We start from the raw sequence: 25693 nt of genomic DNA, 5'->3' as shown, positions 1-25693 counted from the left end.
CACAGAGGCAGAGACTTTCTCCTCCAAGACTAGAGAGACCAGAAGTCCCAGTTTACACTTGTCCCAAAATTATGGCTGATAATGTCTCTTTTTACCCAACACGTCCTGGTTTGGGAAAAAAAAAAAATCCATTTCCCCATCAAAGCTTCCTGGCAATCTCCAAATGTCTCCCATTGGCCCCAGCCTGCTTGCCGGCCTCGACACCATCACACCTGTGCCATGACCCTTTTTCCACTCACCTGCCCACTGGTGAGTTTCTTCACACTCTCCAGGAGCCTGCTCAGATGATCGTCACCTGCAACGAAGCCTCCCCTGGTCCTCAGCCCTCCTCCAGTTCCCTCTACAACCCTCCGTCCATTTTCTGGACTCCCAACCCCCATCACAGTACTTAGCACACCATTCTGCAACATCCGTTTGCCTGTCTGTCTCCTCACTGGTCTGGGAATTCCTTGCAGGCATGGGCTGTGTCTTATTAATCTCTAAGTTCTTCACTTGCAGCCAACACTTGGCTTATCGAGGCATTCAATAAATAATGTTTGTTAAATTAATGAACCACCATCGATCATGGTTCCTGTCAAGGCTCAAGGAATCAGCTGGAACTATCAGCTCTTTCCTCTCCCTGGTCCCAGCTGCCCTGCACAGATGTTACTCTAGGACAATGTTGTTGCTCAGAAGTGGGCAGCAGGCCTGGTTAGGTCTCACCACTAACCAGCCAGGGGGCCCTGGGCCCCAGTCCCCAAGATCCACAAAACCAGGGGCTGATTTGGTCAAATGACCTCAGCGGAGCCTTATAGCTCAGACATTTTGCAACTCTGAAGTCTGTAACTCTTATCCTTCTTCAAAATAGAAATTAGGCCCCAGCACTATCTATCACAAGACAAAAGAATCGACCCAGCAATTTCATGTGTAGGAACTGAACCTACGGAAACAATCAGACAAGCACCAAGATTTACGTACAACGATGTGCACTTGCAGCACCACTTGTAACAAGAAAAACTATAAACAAATCATGGTACATCCACATGATGGAATAGCATCTGCCATTAAAAATCATGTATTAGGGGCTGGCCCAGTGGTGTAGCGGTTAAGTTCGCCTGCTCCACTTTGGTGGCCTGGGATTTGTGGGTTCAGATCCTGGGCGTGGACCTACACACCACTCGTCGAGGCATCCTGTGGCAGCGTCCCACATACTAAATAGAGGAAGACTGGCACAGATGTTAGCTCAAGGCTAATCCTCCTCACCAAAAAAAAAAAAAAAAAAAAAAAAGTCTTAAAATATTTAATAGCCTGAGAAAATGGTCATAAGATGTTAGGTAAATAAAAAGGAGACTACAAAACAACAGAAGCTCAATTTTACAAAAAAAAAAAAAACAAAAGGAAAAGCAAAAACACACATATTTATACACATGTAGGGAAATGTGTAGAGAAAATTCACCAAAATATTAACAGTGGTCTTCTCTGGGCAGTGCGATTAGATCACTTTTTTAGTTTTTTGCATTTTTCACATATTCTTCTACAACATTTTATAGTCAGGAGAAAAAATAGGCTGTTAAAAAAAAGTTGACCCCCCATTGTGCAAGGCCAATGGTAGGCAGTAGGAAAATGCCAGAAATTGTGAAGATAAATGTTTTATCAGACCCCTTCCCAAAGCCAGTGCTGTACCTTTAGCAAACAGAAATGACACAAAACAGAGGGAAAGCAGGACATGGGCCCCAGAATGGAGCCAGGACAGCCTCCTGACATGCTAAGGCACCAGGGGAAGCAGCCCACCTCACTGAAAACCCCCTGCCATCATCTGTGCCCGGCTGAGACTGACCTAAAGGCTCCCTACCATCCATCTCTCACCTTTCCCACTCCCCTTCCTCAGAACGCAAAGACAATTTCTGGATTTATCAAGGGCCTGTAAATTCATCCAATTCCACCCACACTCAAGGCCCACTCTGTGCCGAGCCTTATGTGGGGCACTGTGGACAAGAGGAATCAGGTCAGAAATCTGACCGACCCCCCTCCTAGCCTCTACTTGCACACCTCCAAGGACTGAGAGCTCACCAGAACCCACACAGTTGGTGCCATGCCCATCAGTCTTGTAACAAAATCCCTCCCAGCCTACCCTACTCCCCACACCCTTTCCTCTGCTATCCCAAGTCCTGCCTTGGGTTCTGTCCAAGGGTGAGGCTCCCAGGAGACAAAACCATCCCCTCACCCTCTCCATCTCTAGGCATTCAAAAAGCTCTTTCATAATCTCAGGCATAGACAGTGCTCCAGGCCTTCCCTAGCAGGCAGGTGAGGCGGTATTTATAGCCCAGGAATAATTGGATGTTAATTCCTTTCTGCAGAAGAGCGATTGGCGTTTCAGTTCCCTCCTCTCCGAATTCTGAAGTGGAGCTAGCTGCAGCTGGGAATCTGTGATTGACAGGGAACGAGGAGCTGACTCTCACACACACACACCCCGCCCCCATCAAAACCAGCTCCCCCTGGCCTCAGCGATCTTTATAAAGGCCTCAGAAACCATCAGCCCTCAATTCTCTTCTTCCCCAGTTCTATCAACAAGGCAACGGCCACCCTCCCCCTTCATGGACCACCACCACCCTCACTTTCAGGTGAGCAACCTCTTCCCGCCAGCTGTGGTATTCCACATTAAAACCTCCCCTAGTCCTGTCTGTCCAGTCATTGTGACACCTAAAGCAGGAGTTGCTGATCCGTTATCCCAGAAACTTCGAGGACAAGTGCCATTCCCACACATGAATGGCTGGACAAGGCCTCAGCTCTCAGACACACCCACAAGCCCTGAGTCCCACCAACTCTCCACCCCTCACACATAGCTACACCCTCTCTCCTCCCCTCCCACTGTTCTGAGACGATCCATCATGAGGCTTCCACGTCCCTGCTGTCCTCAAGTGAGACTTCAGTTCACTAAGGGACAATTCCCGGCTGGGTGCCTTGGGAAGGGATCCAGTCTCTGGGAGGTGGAGGAGTGGGAGCCCACACTTGGAGGGGTGGTGGCGGCTCCACACCAGGTTGTCAGTGAGACCAAGTCCCCTGTTATCTTCAAATACAAGACCGCGGGACCCTGGATCTTCACACAGCTTAAGGAGATGTTATCTAGAAGATGGTGGGATGCAGCCAGGCCCTACACAAGTTAGTCTCCCTCTGACGTGCTCTCCAAGAGCACAAACACGCCTCATCCCTCACTGCCCTGCTCCCCACCAGGATGGCCCCTTCACTGGGATGCTGGTCCTGAGGAGGTTCTGAGTGGAGAGAAGCTCCCTACCCAGCGTTTATATAACAACAACATAAGCATTTTATTTTTTCATTAAGCTTCTTAGTTTCTTAGTATCACAATGGAATGATGAGAAAACAAGAACAAAAAAACCATGAGTCTGCAAATCTCTGACAAAGAGCAGAGACTTCAAGGCAATTGTGGGGGCGGGAAGGAGAGGCTTGACAGAAGTGCCAACATAGTTCCAACATCAGGTCTCTCCTTAGCCGGCTGGGCCGGGGAGCGGGGGAGGTGGAATGGTGAGAAGGTGGCACTGTCATAAGCTGTCCTTGGTGTTTCTGCCTCATGACTGATAAATGCATGATCTGCACGGCCCATCCCACAGGATTTCCCAGTGCCTCCATGGTAGCTGGGCACACAACCCTCTGCCTGCTCCAAATGCCCTGGGCACTCCAACCAGTGCTGAGATAACACCCTGAAGCCAGTTCTGCTGGGTGGGCAGCAGGAGAGGAGTGTGGAGAGGGCAGGGGGCCAGCAACGCTGCTCAGGGTGCGAGAATCCGAGGAGTGGCCGAGACTCGTCTGGGAGGTATCTGGGGTGGGAGGTGGAGGTGGTGCAGGTGGCAACGGCAGGCGTCTGTGTCCCTCGGGCGGTAAGCAGGCCATGCCTAGAGCTTCACAGTGCCAGGGGGCAGGCTGTCGTTGCAGAGTCTGTAGTAACGCAGGTCGTTGACCAGCCTGTGCACATTCTGGGTGAACGAGGGCAGGTCCTGGAAGGCAGGGGCACAGCTGCAGCCCAACCCCCAAGCACCCCAAATCACCCAGCCACCCTACCAGCCACTTCCATCCCAGTGTGCCTCGGAACTACAGGAACATTTTACAGAACTCAAAACTCCCACTCTTTCTTGCACTGTGTGTCAGCAAAGGGACTGCAGGAGAAAAAGGACCACATCTAAGACTTCCCTAGTGCTCACCAAATGCCAGGCCCTGTCCCAAGAAATTCAGACACACACTCACTCAATCCTCACCACACGCCTGCAACCCAGGTTCTCTTAGTGCCACCATTTTAAGGACGAAGAAAACGAAGCACAGAGAGATTAAAAAACTCGCCTCAGATTACACAGATAGGAAGGGAAGGGGGTCCAGGTTGGAATTGCTCATGAACACTGGTATGGCTACCAATGCACAACTCTCCCTCACCGCGGCCAGCTGAGCCACGTACGCAGATTCCTCCTCCACCCAGGGCTCCAGGCAGGCCCTACCAGTCAAGAGTGACACACCAACAGTAGCCCACAGGCCACCTGACACCTAGCCCGCTGGGCCACAGACTATGCATGGAGAAGGCCGCTCGCAGCTGGAACCCCATACTCTACCATATGCCACTCCAAGACTGCCTGAGGTTCACTTCCTCATCTTTAGATCGGGATTAGTGAATGCTGGACTGTAGGTCCAAATGGGGAGTAACCTCAATGGTGCCCATCACAGAGCAGTCAGCCCCCTGCCTGGCTGGTGGTGCCAAGGCGATCCCTTCTGAAACCTTGGCTGACAGGTGAGGCTCAGAAAACAGCTGAAGGCACTTCCAGCTCTCCTCCACTCCACCAACACTTTACTAACCTCTACTCCTCTTCAAACTTCAGCTCAAAGCCTGCCTCTTCCAAAAAGGCCACTTGGATACTCCTATTTCCTGGCCCCAGCAGGCTAGGTCTGCTCCAAGCTCTCAAAGTACCGTGGGCTCCCACTGCATGCGGGCTCTGGAGTCAGAACACCCAGTTCTGAAGCCTGCTTCCTTGGCTCTACTATTCCCAAGTTCTGTGACTGCCAACTAATTGCTGACCTTTCTGAGCCCGGGTTCATCTGTGAAATGGGGTTAACAGGACCTAGACTCCAGAAGGTTGCTGGAAGGCATGAAACAGCGAAGCACATAAAGTGCTTGGCCCAGTGTGCTGCAAGAGAGGGCGCTGTTGCCTGTCTTCCCAGCAAGACTCCCTGAAGGCAAGGAGGGACTGGTGCCTCAACACCTGGAACAGGGCCTGAGAGGCAGGAGCTCTAAATACACAGTGAAGGACTGAATGAAGGTGCTGACTTCTTTATTTACTTCATCCTCAAGAAAACAAACCAAGGGATGTCTTTTACATCTGTGACTCCCAAATGCCAAATTCGAATTTCCTGGGGAGAACATAGGAGTAAGTTTCCCTATTCTCAGAAAGCACCCCAGGTGCTTTGATGCATAACTAGATTTGGAAACCACTGCTTTAAATCAAGAAGTTGATTGATAATGACATCATTAGAAACTGATCATTAAATATTAGGATTTGGCCTTTAGGAAAAGAAGAAAAAATACCCACGTGGCTGAAGTGAACTTGAAGAAGCTTAGGAGAAAACAAGATAGATCCCAGGGAAAGGTTCTAAGACAAAGGAAAACAGGAGCCGAGTCTAGAAGAAACTATCCTGACACATATCACAGATGAGACTAGCAGGGAGTAAGACGAGTGTGCTCCAGTAGGAGCACTATGTAGGTCTGAACACTGAGGGGGAACCGGGGACACGCTGCACAAGTGCAGGAGCCAAGGCAGGAACACCATAAGGACGTGGGAGAAAGGAAAGATGTCACTTTATCAAGTGTGAGGTGGAGAAAGACGAAAATTACTTATTCCATAGGAAAAGCTCCAGGAAGACCTACTGGGCAAGCAGTAGAGACACAACAGCTAAAACAGGAAGGAGGGAAGAAGTGCCTGGAACGGAGGACCCAGACACACCAACACCAACGCTTCATGTGCATCCAGGGCCGTCACCACCCCAGCTCCCACCCAAGGACCTGCGGACAGCCCATGTGACCTCCCCCAGGCAGACAGCAGTTGGGGCAAGAGCATGAGTATGGGCAGGGCTCCTCCAGGACCTGGCAGCAGGTCAGCCCATATGGTCTGGGAAGAGCCCAGGGAGTCACCTCTAACCCTGGGGACCCAGAGATGCAGCTCCCGAGCACCAATCTTCTCGGCCTATGTGGAAGTCCGCAAGTTTGGCCTGTAGTGGCTCATGACCCATGAGGAAATGACTGCTGAGCCCCAGTCAGAGATGTGCTCGATGGGGTGCAGTAAGCACAAACAAGCCAAAACAATCAGATGGACTGCTGGGGCTGGAACTGGGGCCCAATGGCTGAGACAAACACCATATGTGCTGCAGAAGCCAAAACTAGGGGAAAGCGTGTGCCCCTCAATCCAGCTACAGCACCCAGTCATCTAGGAATTGCATGAGCTCCTGGGGAGCCACTAGGGGGTACAAACCACACACGGAGGCAACCTGCCCCCTCCCTCCTCACTGAACAGGTGCCAGGCTTGAGAGCCCACACTTGCCCTCCCTTTAGCCTGGGCTCTCTCTCTCTCCTCACCCGATCCATCTTGAAATTCCGCCCCAGCACATTTTTCTGGTTGGCATCCACGCCATCACAGCTGGTCAGAAACTCTGGGAGGAAGGCTACAAAGAAGCCATCAAAGTCCACAGAGGCCATGTTGTAAATGGCGATGCCAATCTCCTCTTGCAGAAGGTCGTGGGACTTGTGAACCAGGACCTGGAGCAGCACATTCACAAACTGAAACAGCATGGTGGTCCGGAAGATCTTCTGCAGACAGAGAGAGACCAGGATGAGTGATCGCTGTGTGGGCTCACTCAAGCCCCCTGGGGCCTGTCCAGGTACCAGCCTACTTCCTGTCATCAGCCCAGACCCATGACACCTCTGTGAAGGAATCTTTCCGAGAGGTAGGGCACTTACCTTGTGGTATAGCTTCTGCTTGGTGTTGAGAGTCTCCAAGTAGAAGAGATTTTGTTTAAATAGGTGGATGTCAGGCTGGAGAAAGGACTGTCCAAAAGCCTAGGAAATAAGATCATCATTTTACAAGCAGCATTTAAACACCCTCAGACGCAGCCCTTCTAGGGCACCTATCCCATAACAAAAGAACCGACACTCCACGAGTGGCTCCTTAAGCCAATGGCAGGTGAGCGTATGGGTATCCACTCCCTTGATTTTTCTGGCCTGTCATCAGATTTTTGGAATGCTCCTGTGTAGTCTCAGCTCCTAAGTCCTCCCTACTGGGCCTCACTTCTCTATTTTGGTCTTACCTTACCCCTTTTGTAAAACACCTCTAGACTCCTTCACGGGATCTATCTTTGAAGCAAGGAGCTAACAACTCCAGTCAAATACCTCAGCAAGCTGAGCAGACAGTGAAAGCTGCCTGCCTCCCCTCACGCCACCCACTAGCACTCCGTAAGCTGCTCTCTCCTTGGCACCTCAGGTCTTATAAAACGGAAATCCTTAGAGGCTCCTTCACAACTGGCTGCCTCTGCCTTAAGCAACAGCACATTTTTAAACTGCTTTGCAATTTCTGGGCTATCAAAGTTACTAGTTCAAGGGCAATAAGAAACACTCCCTCCGCCCAAACACAGAGAGTCCTGCTCCTGTAGAACATGGCTGTGGGAGGAGTGTGGTGGGCCAATGAAACGCAAACCAGAGGTGTGCAGAACACTTCCCTAGAGTAAGCTGGGGACTGCTTTGTCATTCTGTCCCCAGGCTCCTAAGCTAAGAGAAAGGGGTCTTGTAATCCCTGCTCCATGATGCTCAATAGTTTTATTTATTTTTTAAAGTCAGGTTTATTGAAGTATAACAGAGTAAAATTCACCCTTTGGAGGTTTGCCATGCTGTAATTCAGATCAACACATAGAATCATCTAACCACCAAGATAATTGAGACACAGAACACTTCCACCTCCCCAGAAAGTTCCCTCATGCTCCCTTTGAAGTCAGTGCCCCCCACCCCCACCCCCGTCACAACCCCTAGGCAACCACTGCTCATTCTGATCCTCTAGTTGTGCCTTTTCCAGAATGTCATATAATGGAATGGAATCATACAGTATGTAGTCATTTGGATCTGGCTTCTTTCACCTAGCATAATGTATCTGGAAGTCATCCATGTTGCTGTCTGTATAAGACTATGTTCCTTTTTATTGTTAAGTAGAAGTCATTACATACATGTATCATGGTTTGTTTATCCACTCACCAGCTGATGCATATCTGGATTGTTTCCAGTTTTTGGCAATTATGAAAAAAGCCACTATAAACATCTGTGTATGGGTTGTGTGAATATATGTTTTCATTTATCTTAGGTAAAATTCTTAGAAGTGAGATTGCCAGGTCATGTATAACCATGTTTAACTTTACAAGAAACTGCCAAACTGTGAAACTGTTTTTCCAAAGTGGCTTTCACCAGTCCTGAGTGGAGGACGACACATCAGTCTCCCCAAGAAGTCTTAAAAGAAAGAACAGAGTTTGAGAGGGAGGTAGGAGGGGAGCAAACACCTGAACACTCCAGACCCCAGTCCACGAGGGGTACTGGAGACAGAACGCAGTGAAGTGACTGCAGAAAGAGGGGGCAGGGCATGCGCTTTTCCAGAGAGGAGTCTCCACACAGGGAGTGCGTGTGCTTGTCTGTGTACACGTGTGTGTGAATGGGGGCAAGGAGCTGAAGGGAGGGTGGGGAAGAATCCCTCTGGCTTCCCTATAAGGAAAAACTTGCACTGGAAAAGCAAAAAAAGAGCCCTCTACTTTGACCTTGGCTTAGAATCAAACCGTTATACAACTGAGTGCAGAACAAGGAGAGCACCTGAAAGCAGCCACTGACCAGCCTGGCCCATCCTGGCAAGGGGAGCCGCCCCAGGCTTCCACAGCAGTGAGTGGTCAGCACCCCCGACAGCTTGCTCTCCAGGGTGTAACAGTCACACCAGATTTGAAAGGGAGCACCGACTCACAGGGCAGTGCTTCTCTCAATATGGTACGAGAACTATCTTTAAAAAATGCAGCTCACTGAGCCCCTCTGCAAGGACTCCGTTCAGTTAGCCTCCGCTTAAGGAGGCCCCAGTGACTGTGATGCAGGCAGTCTCCTTACACTTGAGGACACCACTATAATGCAAAGGGAACTGCCATTTATCCAGCATCTACATATGCCAGGTACTTTGTGTATACTAGCCCATTCAACCCGACAACAAACCCCTGAAATAGGCAGTACTATCCCCTCCTTTATAGATGAGGAGACTGAGGCTCCAAGAAGTTAATTAATTTCATGGGTACTAAGAGGTAGAGCTGAGCTTCAGACCCAAAACCGTCCAGCTTCAAAGATGGTACTTGTCCTACGTGAGAGGAAGTTGGGCCATGTGCCAGAGAAGCAAACTAAGGAACAGACAGCCAATGGACACAGGTGGTGCCCAGAATGAGGCCTGTCTGTTCTCGGATCACATGGCAGCCTCACCGGCTCTTCTATGTTACCTGCATGATGGCACTGAACTGAGGCTCATTCTCCATCTGCTCCTCGGCAATCCCCCTCTGGACACTGGCCAGGACAGTGGACTTGAAGAAGTACCTCCAGTTGTGATGGAGTGTCCGGAAAAGGAGCTCAAACAGCTCAGCCTTCACATCAGGGGAGGGGCGCTGTGGGGACACACACAGACCCTCAAACCTTCCCTTCCTGAGGCTCAGGGAGCCACTCCCAGCCTGGGCCCAGAGTAACTAAGAGGCCTAAGAGATGCCTGGTAACACAAGCAGAGCATCAGCTTCCCATCCACACTCTTGTCCCATCAAGCCCTCCTTGGGCCAGCAGTTGACACCAGGAGTACTTCAGTAGAAAGAGGGCCACATCTGAGACAGAATGCCTGGGTCAGCGCCAAGGGGCCCTTTTTCTGATGGAAGCACTTAGCTTTTTAAGCTAGGAAAAAAGCTACTAAATGGAAAAACAATTAGGACTATGGATTTCCTGTTTAGAAAGCAGGTGATATGATCTGTCACATCTCCTTGGTTGTGTTGTTCCTCTTCCTAGCATAAAAACGCCAGCTAACCTGTTGATCTTAGGCAACCTCTGAGCATAAAGACAAAGAAGAAGGCTTAAAAGCGGTTCTGTCCTCTGTAGAAAAGGAATTGAAAGAGCACTTGGGAGCCACAGAAGCATTAGAGGCTGTCCGGGTGGAGGCAGCGTGCAGCGCTAACTGCTCTCTGGGCCTGTCTCCTTCACTGGCAGCTGGGATTCTGGGAGGAGAGGGAGGCAGGCTCAGCAATATTTTCTAATTTAACCAAAAATCTCCAAGTCACTGGGGAGCATGACAGGTCACATTATTCCAGACGTCTCTGTAGAATTTAAAATTATAAGGCCCAGAAATACTTAATTCAGCCTTAATTAAAATTAAATCGAGCCCAGAGAGCACAAGCTTCCACGGCAGGAATCCCTACAGGGCCCAAGTGTGTTTAATGACGCAAAGCAAGAGGACTTACTTAAGTCTCAGTTTGGGCAGTTAAAAAGGTTAGCTTTTATTTGTGTAACTATTAGACAAAATTTAGTTAAAGCTATATAGTTAGAGTCTGGATCTTGTCATGCTGAGTGTCTGTCTGTTTTCTAAGGACAAAGAGCTTTCCTTTAACATCAAAGGTTTGAATGGTTCTGAGATCTTGCCTTGTATCCGTGAGATCATGAATGTTCTTAATAGAAAAGTACATGTGTTATAATGTTTGCTGGAGAAAACTATATATGCACCGAAAGTTATAAATTTTGCCATGGGAAACTGATCCTACTTACTAACCAACCTTGTGACAACTAACCTGCTATGCTTACACTAGACTAGTTCTAATTAACTCAACCAAAATAAAAAGACTGTACCAAGCTAAAGTCATTCTGTCTTGGAAAGATTATTTTACCAGAAAAGTGAAATAACTAACAAATTAGCTTTAAAACACAATGCATTTTCCTCATTTCATTCCCTCCCCAATCGCGGGCGGACAGAATACAGCACAGGCGACCACCCCAGACCCTCGCACCTCAGCGATGATGGGATACACCTGCTCCATACACAGGGCGATGATACTGGGGAGGAAGGGCTTGAACGCCTGGCCAGGCTCCTGAACCACCACCTGCAGGATCTTTAGGAACTTCTCGACCACCCGGCAGCCAGTGCTGCCTTCATGGAGGATGCTCTCAGCCAGCTGTTCTCTGCAGACAAGAGAAAGCGCGTAGTAGGCAAGGAAATGTTTCTCTGGGGACAGCATGAAAACCAATGCTTGTGGCAAGTGAAGGAAAGGAGCAGAAACGCCCATTCTTTGTAGCGAGGTCCCACTACTTCTCATTTGGAGCTTGAAAACCATGGACAGCAGGTCTGTGGTTACCTGGTAAACATATTGAGGAAAGTCTGTATGATCTGTTCAGTGAAAGGCACGCCCATCTGTACTCTAAGGCCTCGAAATAGAGTGAGGAAGAAGCTCAGCATCTCATCAGTCACATCTAAATAAAGGGACAAAGCAAGCGATCAGAGGCATGCACATAGGGGTAAACCGAAGCCCTTGGCTTGATGGACGTCCTTTTGCAATCTGCACTATCATCCTTCTCTAAGGCTTCCTGCTGGAAGAAATTCCCCCCACCACCATCAGAGCCAACAATGGCAAGCGGAAAATCATTAAAGACATGCTGAGAAAACTGCTCTGGTACAGTGAACCTCTGCCTGATGGGGTCCCTATAGGAAATGAAGGTCATCTTGAAGCCTCCCTCACTGCCCAGCATCCAGCAGAGTTCAAGTTCTCACTATGGACAGATCATTTTGTGCTCACATTGATGGAACTATTCAACTGGGTCACCACCTGAGTGCTTTAGCCATTTCCCTCTATGACGTAATCCCTGCAGTTGGGTCAGGGGTTAAGTGGCTAAAAGTGGATAATGAAGGTGTACTCAGATTGCATGGTCCTGGTCCATTAAACGGATTAATTGCAGAAAATACTGGTTACATTTAGTGTGGTTCCACTTTTAGATCTAAACAATCACCTTATATGATCGTGTTTTGGCTCTAACCACACACACTCTGCTTATAAGAGGCAATCAGTGAATATTTGCTGCCTGAGAAGCCTCTGACCTTTCTCTCATAAAACTGACAAGGCTACTGTAAATTCTCTCGTGAGAACCAGGCAAGTACATCCAGAGAGCTGGAGAGCCTCTAACAGTGACAGTGACAGAGTGGGGTGAGGGGAACCACCTCAGCAAAACCCACCTTGCCAAGAAGAAAGGAGCACTTACCAGGAAAAGCTCTCTTCCCTCTCCTGTATCATGCCCCTCTGACTCCTAGCCACTCATGTTCCAGATTGGGAGAAAGCAAAGCCTTAAAAGCAAAAACTAGGCAGCAGGCCCCAAGCGACTCAGTGCCACACGACCCAGATGCAAGGCCCCTACAAGGGCTCCGTGGAGCCTCGGCCCCAGACTCCTAAATCAACAATCACTGCCTTCTGCCTTCAACGTCAAGGCCTGCACTGTCGGCTCGGTGTCCTCTACAGAGCTAAGCAGTTACTCTAGTCCTTGTCAGCACCATCCACCAGTGAGGCCTGCGGCCAGCTCCTACCTGACTGATGGATAAAAGCTGGAAAGAGGGCCAAGGAGACCTGAACGGATTCCTGCAGCGACTGGTAGCAGATCTGCCGGGACTTGGTGGATTCCCCAGAGATGTTCTCCACGATATCTTCTAAGACACTAAGTGTCTGGTGGATAATCACTTTGGCTGCAAATCAAGATTAAGGTGCATATTATCACTTGTCTGAGGATAAAGCAGAGTAAGCGGGAACACTAGTGAGGGGGAAGAAATTTGCAAGTGTTCAGAGGACAATCATACATAAGTCCTGCTAAAGGAATACAAACTGTCTTTTAACTAAGTTGTCATTCTCTCTCTTATCTCTTTCTACATCCTCTTCTTTTTTCTTTTTTCCCTTTTCACTGTCAGGACTCCAGTTGCCTGCCCGCCTACTCAGTCTTCTGCCTGTCTACCAGAAACAAGTCCACAGAGAAGAAAAGATGAAATGTACCCTCAGGTGAGGTATCTTGGATCTAATCAAGACTAAGATGGTGAACAGACTGGTGAGAAAGTGTCACATGGTAGTTACCACCAGCAAGAATGGATACATGCAGCTCAAACACTCTCCTTCCCTCCAGACAGGACCTCAGCCTGGTCACTCACACGCGTACCTCCGTGCACATCCACTGCTGCTATGTGCAGGGATATACCGCCTTATCAGTGCTTGGCCCAGCGGACCTGTGGCCCAATGATATATATAATTACTGTTATTATACTGTAACATATTGTAGTTATTGACAATATATACATCTAACAAGACCCTGATGTAACAGCTCACTTGATGACTCCATACAGCACAGAGGGAAAATGGAGGCAGTGGCCAGCAAACAGGCAGGAGTTCAGAGGACACAGAATATCCTTGGATTAGAGGAGACTGGATACGAACCACAGATGGCCACTAGATGGCTATACACCTGGGCCAGGAGCCTTGTCAGTAACCCGGGGACAGCCAACAGCCCCACCTCTGCAGGGCTGCTGTGAAGATTAGAGACAAGGTTCAGAACGACTAGCAAAGTGCCTGGCATATCAGAAGGTCCAGCACAGGGAACACCATCATTCCCCAGCACCAGTGGTGCTGCTCTTCCCCTTTGACACGGAGCTTCCCACCAGCTGCCCCAAGAAGCCCCCCACAGCTCAGCCAGCCTTTGGCAGACTCAATCCTGGCAGAGCTCCAGAGGCAGAACTGGAGCAAGGCTGAGAGCCGGCCTCCACCTGGCAGCACTCTCTGGATCGCCCTGACCCCTCAAGCTCACCAGCCTCTGTGGGGCCTGAAGCAGCTGCTGGGGAAGGGTAGAGCAGAAAGAATCCATGCTCTGGAGGTGGATGGAATCAGGTTTGACTCCTGACTCTGCTAGATTCTGAGCCTCGGTTTCCTCATCTGAAGATGTGGACAGATAACACCACTTCACTCACAGGACTGAGGATGAAAGAAGACAATGGCTCACAACAGGCCTGGTCCACTAAAGGCTGGTCACAGGGGCACTGGAAAGTGAACGAAAGGCACACGCACACTACTGAAGGAGCCACTCACTCACAACCACTACAAGCACAGGGACTTTACTGAGCCAGGAAACTATACTAGGGGCACACAGTTCCCCAAAACAAGGCTCAGGGAAAACAGTTTGGGGGAAAAGCCGAGAGTCAAGAAACCAAAATCTGACATCTGACATGTAGGGAAATTGAAACAAGAACTGAGATTTATTCACAAAAATGTCTAAGTGAAAAATTGAAAGCACCATTATATACGTAATAATAGAAGAATGAATACGTAAACAGTGGTACTTCCACAGAACAGAAGGTTATAAAACCATTAAAAACAATGCTTTCAAAAAGTAAGGGGCCATGTGGTGAAGAGCACAGGATCTAAAGCCATTCAGACCCAAGTCTGACTCCTGCCACTCTCCACTTTCTCTATGACCCTTAGCAACTTACAATTGCCAGGCCTTGTGGGGGAAGGGGGTCTTCAATGGAGAGACTGGCAGACACTGCCCGAGGCAGGTCATCACACTGAGCATTACCAACAACGGGACAAACAGAAGTGATGCTACGGTAAGTAAACATAGCTACCTAGGAGGTGTTCCTGCCAAAAACTGCTGGAAACAATCAGACAGAACAAGATTATGGGACATTCTATCAAAAAATGGGCCTGGACTCTTTAAAAATCTCAATGTCACGAAAAACAAAAAACAGGGATGTTTTTCTATATTAAAAGAGACTAAAGAGATGTGACAACCAAATACAACACATGACCCTTGATTGTATCCTGGATTTTTAAAAAGCAAAAATGGTCATTTCGGTAATAACTGGGAAAAATTGGAATGCTGTCTATATATTAAATGACATTGTTATAACAATGTTACAAAGCTTGGCTGTGTTAAAGGTGTTTGGGCTGTGTAAGAGAATATCTTGTTCTCAAAGATAAAGGTTAAGTATTCAGGGACAGAATGTCAATGTCTGCAACTTACTTTAAACGGTTTAGTTAAAAAGTGTGTAGGGTCAGGGAGAACACAAGTGTGGCAAAATACCAACAACTGGTGAATCCTTGTGCAAGATATACAGTTGTTCAATTTTCTTAACCTTTCAACTATTGTGTAGGTTTGAAATTTTTTCAAAGTATGAAGTTGGGATAAGAAAAACATTCCAGGCCTTCATTTCATCACTTATAGAATGAGGATAAGAAGACACATCTCACAGGGCTATAGCGAAGACTAAATGAAATAATGTCTATAAAGTTCTCAGCACACAGTAATGTTAACATGTTTAATTATGTTCATTGTGGACATGGGTAATGCTATTCAGAGAGTATTTCCAGCACATGGTGGCATCACACCTCCCACCACCTTGAAGTTAAGCCATGGCATATAACCATACACTTTGGCTGACGAAATGAGTGGAAATGACAAGTGTCACTGCCAGGCAAGAGCTCTAAGAATCACTGCAAAATTCACCATGTTCCTTTCCCAGTGTAAGCACACATTCAACGAAGCCTTCATCAGCCTGGATCCTTGAGTGACTAGAATAAATACGACCTCCCCAACCCCCCCGACCCAAGCTGGACAGGTAGTATGAGCAAAAAATAAATTTTTTTCTGTATTAAGCCACTAAGTTTTTGAGATAGATTGTTACACATAACATAACCTAGCCTATGCTGACAGATACTAGTACATGTAAGATAAAGTGAGAAAAGAAGACTATTAAACTTCATAAAACATGATTCCACAACAGCTGTATGTAACCCTTGGGCAAGTTACTTAACCCTTCCATACCTACGTTTCCCCATGTATAAAGTCAGGGTAATTAACCGTACCTAACTCCTAAGGCTGATGTGAGAATAAAACGAATTACTGAATGTAAAACACTTAGAACCAGGATCAGACTTATACCAGACTTTGAAGGTTAACACTGGCATAGCCAGAGATTCGATGATGGATAAAGATTGCCAAGTCAACAACCTAGCACACAGTCAGCCATTCTTGTGCAACTATGTAACCATAAAATATATTTAAAAATAGGAAAAGATGATAAAAACTAGTTAAAATGGTCACTTTCTAAAATACTAAAACTCGTGAGATTTAAGAGTTTCTTTGTCCTTCTTTATACTATTCTAATATTTTTATACAACGAGCATATGTTAATGTTCCTGATTATAAAAGTAATGTTTTTAGAATGTGGAGGATTTATTACTTTTTCTAACATTTCACAAAGCATTTCTGTTGACATTCTATAAATGACATCATCCAATAATGTTCCATTATTTTCTTATTGTGAAAATAGATTGCATTTTTAAAATATTTCTATAGATTTGTTATTTCAGGAAGATTTTTCAGAGAAATCTAATGCCTTCTACTTAAACTACTGAGTTCTCTTGATTCAGTTTTTTCTACCTCTTTAACATAAACAATCAAACTTCAAGGGCCATTTGTGAATATAACAAGCTTTCAAAGCCTCTGAATTTATATTTGGAGAAAGGTTAAAAACAGTTCCAAAAGATACTTTTTAAATGCATTTTTCCCAGTGTGTAGAGGTGAAGTGCTTTGATTGCATATTCAAGTATCCGAAATGGATCAATAATCACTGCAGTATTTTTTATCCATGGAAGGCACCATCAATAGTGCCTTCAATGGACGTTTTTCTCATTTTTGACATTTTAAATAAGAGAAGGGGCATCCTGCATTCAGGAAATAGATCCAGCTGATGTGGACCTAGCTAATGAATTCCAGAGATAAGAAGGATTCTACCACCCAAGTCTGACTCTTCCACTTAGCAACTATGCGACTATGGACAGACGAATTCACCCCATGAGCCTCAGATGCCAATCTCATCTGCCACGAAGGAAGATCAATGTCTGCCCTACCTAGTTCCCTGGGCTGTCCCTGCCTAGGGGCCACTTACTGTTATCCAGTGGCATCTTTCTCTGTGGGCCGACAGCATTGGGTTTCAGGTTGCGATAGTCTCGAGAGAGCGCAGAGATGAGGCTGGCATGGTTTATGGAGCGCACAGGCCACTGCTGTTCATTCTCTGGGAGGTTTGGCCATGGAAGCAGCAGGATGTTAGAGAGGGCTCGGCACACCAACACCTGAGCCTGGAAGAAACCCCAAAGGCATCCATCAGAGGTTTAAGAGCAACAGACAGCAGAGTGGCTCTGCCTGACACAGCCTTTGGCACCCACCACACACACTGAGCTCAGGCCTCTAGGCTGCTTTCTTATAACCCGGGCCTGGGACTTTGGTCCAACTCTAAGGCAACCCAGGGAGCAAAGAGAAATGGAGGCAATAACACCAAGTCTGAGTCTAGCACACCCCAGGGTCTCAATATCATTCCTGGTGCTGTCACTTCCCCTCGAATCTGGTACTTGAAGCATTACAGGGGGAGAAATCACAGACACTGAATCTAACTGGTCCCTCGGCTGACGGCTTCTGACACCCTGAGGAACTACTCAGAACAGGGCTGGGAAGAGAATCTTATACAATCAATGTGCCCCTGGCGCCAGGTCAAAAGCAACACATTCACATCCCAGGTGCTCTTAAGTAACTGCTAACTCCCCTCTGACACCATCCCTGTTCTGTTTGTTTTCAAGCTTCTAGCTCGAGCCTCCTGGAAGATTTTAAGAGAATATACTTGACCTGGAGTATCTCAACCCTAAGAAAACAAATATGTAACAACAAAAATAGACTGTTTTAAACCAAAAAGAATGCAAAGAGGACTCTCACAACACCAACCAAATTACCAGCTCTCAAAGCAGCACCACCTCTTTGCCTGTTGGGAGGAAATTTTATATCTGAACCAGCACATTGACTCTATTGGGAAGGGCACAACAAGAGAGCACTGAGGCTGTGTCAGTGCCACTGAGTAAGGAATCCATCTGCTGGCATGGCCTATAAGCTATGAGTGCAAACCCAAAGGCCAGATTCTTCTTCCTCAGCTTCCCCGAGTCTGAGCACACAGCTCTGGGAACCGCAGGGTAGCCCTGGGGCCTCACCTTATTGACAAGTCGCTGGGCAGAGGCATCGGTGATTCTGTTGAACACTTTCTGCACTGCAGGGATGCTGACCAGAAAGACAGGCCGCACAGTTGTGGCCAGTGAGACCAGTAAGTGGCACGCAGATAGCAGCAACTTGTCTTGGACCTGGAGAGGGAAGAGGACATGTCAGCTCACTACATTCCCTGCAAGACTGGTATTAGAAAAAGTTTGATGAGGTGGCCACAAGGTAAATACAGCTCTTGGATGCCAAATTACACCACCTAAGCTCTATCTCAAAGAAGTTTTCCTAAGATGACGCCCAGCAACAAAGCATCCTCTTCTTTGCCTGTCCACAGCTCCTACCCCTGAGCCAGGATCACCACCTCCAGTTCCTTCTGTTCCTAGTTACAGGAATCTTTGAACTCAGTTACTTCTCAGCTCAACAATCTATAGCAACTCCCTACCAGCTCTTAAATCACATGGAAAACTCCCTGGCATATCATTCACACTCACTCCTCTTGCTCCAATCAAGCCAAGATCTCTCTCCACCCCTGCCTTTATGCACTCCATCAGTTACGCCAGCCTCTCCCTCTTCCTTCACCTCAACATGCCAGTCAAAAACCTGCTTCAAGTACCATTCTGTCCTTTTCAAATTAGGAAAAGAGAAAACTCTTTATAGATAGGACTTAATGCCAGAAAGACTGTAGTGAAAACAGCACACACAGAGTTAGGGGCACACAGAATATTTAGGGAAGAAACATTACTATAATTTCCTAGAACTACAAAATACCCCTACCTTTAACACTAGAATCCCACTTACTCCTGAAAAGTACCTAAAAGGACAAAGCTACATTCATGAGTACATGCATTTCAGAATTATCTATAATGACTTTTTTTTCAAAGGGAGGCAACTTAGAAGTCCAGCAAAGGCTAGGTAAATAATGAAACAACCCCCTCATGGGATATCACAACTCATTTACAAATTATAATTATTAACACAACAAAAATTTATGGAAAATAATGCATTGTTCCTGTTAATAGTGGTACTGAATGTTACGTATGATTAAAACCACAAAAAAAGATAAAGAAAAACAAGCACTTAAATGCTCTAGTAATATGAATTGGTGGTCTTCTTGGAGGACAACTTAGAAGCTATCGAATTCTACATGGATATAACCTTCAACCCAATAATTCCACTTCCCAGAATCCATCCAACAAGGATGTACATACAAGGATCTAATTTCCAACAATAGGGAAATGATAACACATCCCCACTACAGAACAGCATTCGGCGTTTTGAAAAACTAAAGTTGCTCTACACATGTAAAGGTCTCCAAGGCATATCATTAAGTAAAAGAAGATACATCTCCAGCTATCTACAAACTTTTACTTACATATCTAAAAGAGAAAAAGAAGTCTGAAGGGTATACAACAAACTGCTGACAGTGCTTACCTTGGAAAGGAAAAGGTTTGGGAGGAAGGCATTAAAGAGTATCATAACTTTTTAGTCTGTAAATTTGAACAAGATTTTACTCTTTCGCAATGAGCACGTATTCATGTGGGACTTGGAGAACTAAAAAAATAAAGTTATATTTGAATTTATGCAGACTACAACTAAAAAGGAACAGGAAATGACAGTTCTATCACAGTGGTAAGAATTATGTGTCTAATGCTTTGTAATGTTTTGATTTTATAATGAATGGGTATATGGACAGACAGACAGAGAAGTGGATAAAAGGTGTAGCCGCCAGTGTTCCAAGACCTTGGTGCTGATAAGAGGTGTGACTGCATCCATGGTAGTGGAGATGAGCGTAACAAACTGCTGTGTGCTCTGCCGATGAGCTTCGCTGCAGTACTGTGCTAACCAGTGAGAGTAAGCCTGCAGAGCAGCCAGCGCCTGAGCATGCCTGTGAAAAGGAGAGGAGATGCAATTTGAAAGGTTATGGTCAAAATATATTCACATAAACTTGTTTCCACGGGAGGTAAGAATTCCAGCTACTGCATTTACTGTTCTAGGATATGTATGACAGAATGGAAATCATGTACTTGCTCACGTAGGACCTAAAAATTAAAACTCATCACCTAAATATTGCCACCACTGCCTGGAACACAGAAGGCTGTTAGTAAATGTTTATTGGACCTTATCCAATCTTTCTCTGACACACGAGTTCACCTGAGAGAATGGTAAATAATAAAAACAGAATCAAAGAACTTAAGTGATAATGTGTTGACTGTAGACTAGTAAAAATTTTATATCCACAGCTGCAGATCAAGGTGTGGAGAGCTACTAGGTATTACAGCTTTATAAATAAGTTTTGATGTAAGATTCTCAAATTTAAGCTTCCATCACACCATGCATTATATGTGGCTAGAGGATGCCTCCTGAAATGGTAAAGACTGTATTTGGTTTCTGCCAATTTGGGACTGCATCATACATGCAACAAAATATATACCGTAAGAGCTCACACTTCATCAAAGACAAGACATAATAAATCTTAAAGTGAGGCAGTGTCTCAGACCTTAAAAACACCAGATCTTCTAATAAACTTAAATGTAATTTCTCCCTTTTCTGTAAGAATGAAGTACCCTGTGGGGTGATACTGAGACTATGTAAATATACTGCTCCTCAATAAACACGAATGGTTTGGGCACCCATTGAGGATTCCTGCCGAAATCATTATTACATCAGTGGATACAAACTGGTGATTTTTTTAATTCTGTCTTTACTTTTCCGTTCATTAGCTGGCATTCTTCTGTAAAAAAGAGCTTTCCCTCTTTCATCTTTTTTTCTTTTTAAATTATATGGATGTACCGATTCTTTATATTTAATATGTTATAATCCATTATCATCCTTATTTTTTCTTGATGATCAAACTGTCAAGTCTGACCAGGAAAAACCCATTCAAGCAAGATCCTGTGTCCTTTTCATATATCCCCAACATTTACTGCCTTACTGGAAGTGCATTTGAGCACTTCCTTCCTTACTGACTCAGCAAGATTCTCCAGGATCACCCTGACCTGATTTGGAACATTTCTCCAAGGAGCTCTGGTCCCTTTCAGTGGAGAACCTATTTTGTGTCACTGCTTCTAGAATCTTTCAGCGGAGAGAGCTAGGATATAGACAGACACCACTTTAAAATCACACTTAGCATCAACAATTATAGAGCAAATCGACCTTAAGTGCCTCTAGATACGATGCAAGAGGAAGGACGTACAACCACCCACGTAGTTATTCTTGCTAAAAAATGTTTAACCTCAATCTGATACAGTAGAAAAACAGCTAGACAAATCCAGATTTTTAAATTTTCTTTGAAAAAAACTTTAAGGTCTGGATCCCCAAAAAGCCAGTCTCTCTTTCCCTCCCTCCCTCACACTATTCTCATTCTCCCTCTCCCCCAACACATAATTTGGGGAACTGGTCTAAATTACAGGAAACAAATGTAATGTCTGGCTCATCATTAGTTAGACCTTGGATCCAAAAAAAAAAAAAAAAGATATTAAAGGACATTCCTGGGACCATTGAAGAAATCTGAATATGGAATGAATACATACACATACACACACACACACACACACACACACACACACAAGTACTCTTAAAATATCAGATGCTATTACTGTATCCATGAAAGTTTGTGAGTGTTGATAATGGTATTATGGTTATATAAGAGAATGACCTTGTCTCTAGGAGATACATGTTAAAGGATTTATAGGTGAAGTGACATGTTGTCCACAATTTATTTTCAAATAGTTTACCAAAAAAAAAGCGCGTGTGTACACAGAAAGAAAGAAAACACAAGAAAGAAAAACACAGCAAAATATAATTGATGACTCTAGCTTGAGAGTATAAGGGTGTTCATTCTATCCTTCCCCTTTTCTATAGGTAAGAAAAGATACTAAGTACCTTAAAGTAAGAAAATACAGATGTTGGGAGTTTGAAATTCATAGCGACAAAGCAGTTATTTCATATTTTATATTTAGAACCCATGGATCATTCTAGCCTTTAAGTTCTGAGTAACAAAAGTAAGGAGGAAGGACATCAGAGTCTGCTGCTAGGGTCTAAGAATTTCAGTGGATCTCTCAAATTTATAGAGCTCCTTAAGGCTGAAGGGGGGGCTCTAAAACTCCCTGAAATTGTGTGCAAGATGGATTTATGAGCAAATTGGCATCTTTCTCGGGAGGAGCTTCACAGCTTTCTCTAAATTAAAAAAAAAATTTTAAATCACCATAGTAAATAAGATGGATATATCATTTATCTAATTTGCAGCTTAATAGTGCTCTAGAACAGGGTCAGCAGACTTTTTCTGCAAAAACCAGAGTGTAAACATTTTAGGCTTTGCATGCCATATGCTCTCTGTCACAACTATTCAACTCTGCTACTGCAGTCAAAAGCAGCCAGAGCCTGTATGTAAATGAATGAGCATGGCTGTGTTCCAATAAAACTTTTATTTACAAAAGCTGGCAGTGGGCTGGATTTGGCAGAGGCCATAGTTTGCCAATCCCTGCTATAGTCTATCAAGCCTTCTGGGCAGTGTGATGATCTCTGGGATATGGCCCCATCTCCAGTCCCCATTCTCTATGCCTTCCACATGTCACTTTCCAAATGGCTTCACACTGTCTATAAAGTTTCTCAAAGAGTGGTTCCTGGATGTCCTGCTTCAAAATCACCTGAGGTTCTTATTTAATATGCAAATACTGAGTCTTATGCCATTGTGCTATAATCAGGATCTCTAAGAGAATGTGTTTCCCAAGTAATTCTTCTGCACCCTACAGTTCCAGTCACTGGGCTATAAGATTCATGGCATCCAGCCTCATCTCCCACCACACAAACTGCTCACCACCTCTGTCCCTGTGTGACTCGGCAATGCTTCTGTGTCTCAACTTGTACTGTTCTGTCCTCCTGAAGTGCCTATTCCATATACCCTCCACTCCCGGCTCCCATTTGCCTGATGAATTCCACTTACTCCAACCCTCCCTGCTCTCAGACATACAATCAAACAATCCTTCTCTCTTTCTAGGTCTGGAGGTGGGAGTTGTTCCCCTCTTCATGCAGCCACTACTGTCCCTTTGTACCTATAAGTCTTTGGGGCTGGAGGACAAGGTCTTTCCTGAGACTGCACAAACATCTAACGCTATACTTACACATCAATGAGATCAGGTTTCAATACTGATGGCACGGCAGTTTCAATGTTGTACAATTTTATCTGAGATCCATACAGAGTGACTTTGACCAACCTGTTGGCAAAGAAGAGGGAAGGAAAAACATTCAGCTTACGGACTAAAAGAGACAAAATGGACAATGTACTAACAAAGAGCCCGAGGACAGACTTTTCATACAAAAAACAATCAAAACCAGGCTTTCAATTTATCCCACAGATATAATCTGAGATGTGCATAAAGATTTACATACAAAGACACCAACTAAAGCATTACTTACAGTATCAAAAATTTTGAAAACTATATAAGTATTCAACACAGGGAATATAATATGTAATATATACAATAAAAAATGGTTAAGATGGGAAATTTTATGTTCTGTATACTTTACTATAGAAAAAAATTGGAAAAAAGTGTTTCAGATGGATAGATATATAGTAAAGAAAATATATGAAAATGTTCACTGCAGAATCTAGGAGATGGGTATATGGGTCATTTCACTATGAAGTTGTGATGACTGATATATATATTGCTGAAGTATAAATTCAAAAAATATGTATTCCAGACAGAACGATATGTTCTATCGCTGCTCTCAGTGGAAATAGGCCTACTGCCAGAAGAAGAGGAAAAAGGACTCTGCAAGCTGAAGTCCTGTGGTTTGGAAAGAGCACAGCACTTGGACTCAGGAAACTGGTTAAAGTCCACACGTTCCCCTCGTGAACTGTGTGACCTGAGGCAAGCTGCTCATCAGCTCTGGGCCAGAGTTTATCCACAGACAAAATGACAATACCTGCCCCTCAAGGTATAGAATGAAATAAAATGGACAAAACCACTTTTAAAAATTTCCTACTACTGTATGCTGCTTTTACAGTTAATATTACTCTGGCTTATAAAGACTTACTTAAAATTCTTAGTTATCTCTGCTTTTAAGCTAAGGGTAATAGTTAAAAAAAATATGGTATGCAAGTAACTGAGCTTAGGGCTTATTTCCCCTCAGTGTGTTACCAACGATACAGCTACTCGGCCAGTGAAAGCCTCAGCCATCTTGACTTTGGGCTGGACCCAGATCCACCCAGTTCTGATTTGATCAACTTGCTGGCTACCACAAAATGACCTGAACCTATCACGCACATTTTAAGCATATGACTTTTTAAGTGTGTGAGTTCAGGAGACGGGAGGACTGGCTGGTAGGAAATGATCCTCAACAAATGTAGATGTGAACCCTATGAGGGACCCGAGACAGGGGAGTAATAAAAGGAGCTTGGTGGCTGAGGTTGGGAACCACCTCTCAGGTCAGGCTTGGAAGCTGCCAGCTTTAACTCCTTAGGAGCCTAACAGGACTGGAAAAACCAGTCCTACTATAATAGGACTGGAGAAAGGCCACCTCTGGCATCTGGCTACCTGGATAGTGCCTACCTATTTGTCCTTTTAGCAGGGCTTTCTTAATGCCTCTCTATCCTACGAGGAAAGACATCAAGACTGACCTCACCTGGTTTGTTGTGAGGCTAATCCTGCCTTTATATACAAGATCTTCAGTGAAAGAACAGCTTATATTTATTGAGTATTTACTACAGGCTAGGCACTATGCAAGTGCCTTATCTCATTTAATTCTCACAATAAACCTCTAAGATCTATGTCCACTCCATTCTACCAAGGAGAGACCTGAAGTTCAGAGAGGTAAAGTAATTGCTCCATATTCACCTTGTACGTGGCAGAGCCTTGACTGACCTTGATTCTGCACCAGAGCAGAAGCTATCCGGCAAGATGCTGCCCCTCACACAAGAAAGTACAACTGAGCTCTGAGTTGGAATGGCTCCATAATGTAAGTGCCGGCCTACCTCTCCACGACCGTGAGGGCGTCGCTGAAGCGCGCAGCAAACACGTCTCCAATAAAGTACTCGGCTAACCGGCCCACAGCCTGCAGCAGGGAGCTCAAGTCCCTCAGGGAACAGTGCAGTCGTCGGCAGTCGTTCTCTGCTGTGATGTTCAGTCTGTGTCCTGGAACATAACCCCTCAGACAGTTTTTTACAGGAAGAACATGTTTTAGTTACCACCACACTTAACAGCTCATCCAGGAAAGCTGCATTTAGCAAAACCAGTTCCTGAAACACAGCAACCCACAGGCTGCTTCCCAGTACTGAGCCAGGAAACGGGGCAGTCTTCACCTAAACCCATATCCACATGCACTCTAGGGCCAGAGGGATGACAGACAGAGCAGACAAAGAGGGACAGAGAGCCTGGGGTGTGCTAACATGGACTGAGCACCTCAGCTGATTCTTCTTGACCCTGTGAAGTACTGATACCACCAATTTCACATCTAAGACACCCAGAGGGGCCTGGTAACTTTCCCAATGAGTCCTAGAGAAGGAGGGGCAGAGCTGGTCTCCTAAGCTAAGTCCATGTGACTCAAACCTGCTTGCCTTCTACACATGGCCCTGCTGCA

At 45.6% G+C, this 25693-nt stretch overlaps 1 protein-coding gene across 2 annotated transcripts in view; it reads right to left on the bottom strand.

Moving 5' to 3' along the window:
* Positions 1 to 3277: 3277 nt before the first annotated feature.
* The window catches only part of XPO6 (exportin 6), a 94310-nt gene continuing 71894 nt past the window's right edge, over positions 3278 to 25693 (bottom strand). The window contains exons 13-24 of one of the 2 annotated variants that reach the window (XM_008530942.2): positions 25089 to 25248; positions 23236 to 23328; positions 19856 to 20000; positions 18112 to 18258; positions 17025 to 17214; positions 12627 to 12782; positions 11410 to 11524; positions 11065 to 11236; positions 9529 to 9690; positions 6986 to 7084; positions 6605 to 6835; positions 3278 to 3989 (exon numbers count right to left, since the gene is read on the bottom strand). In XM_008530942.2, coding sequence (XP_008529164.2) covers positions 3888 to 3989; positions 6605 to 6835; positions 6986 to 7084; positions 9529 to 9690; positions 11065 to 11236; positions 11410 to 11524; positions 12627 to 12782; positions 17025 to 17214; positions 18112 to 18258; positions 19856 to 20000; positions 23236 to 23328; positions 25089 to 25248 — 1772 coding nt within the window. In that variant the 3' untranslated portion in view covers positions 3278 to 3887. The remainder of the gene's footprint in view (positions 3990 to 6604; positions 6836 to 6985; positions 7085 to 9528; positions 9691 to 11064; positions 11237 to 11409; positions 11525 to 12626; positions 12783 to 17024; positions 17215 to 18111; positions 18259 to 19855; positions 20001 to 23235; positions 23329 to 25088; positions 25249 to 25693) is intronic. The other variant, XM_008530943.2, reaches the window with a different exon arrangement.

The sequence above is a fragment of the Equus przewalskii genome, chromosome 12 (genome assembly GCF_037783145.1).
Source record: "Equus przewalskii isolate Varuska chromosome 12, EquPr2, whole genome shotgun sequence".
NCBI classification, from domain to species: Eukaryota; Metazoa; Chordata; class Mammalia; order Perissodactyla; family Equidae; genus Equus; species Equus przewalskii.
The sequence above is the reverse complement of the archived record's forward strand: the minus strand, read 5'-3'. Positions and strand labels throughout refer to the sequence as shown.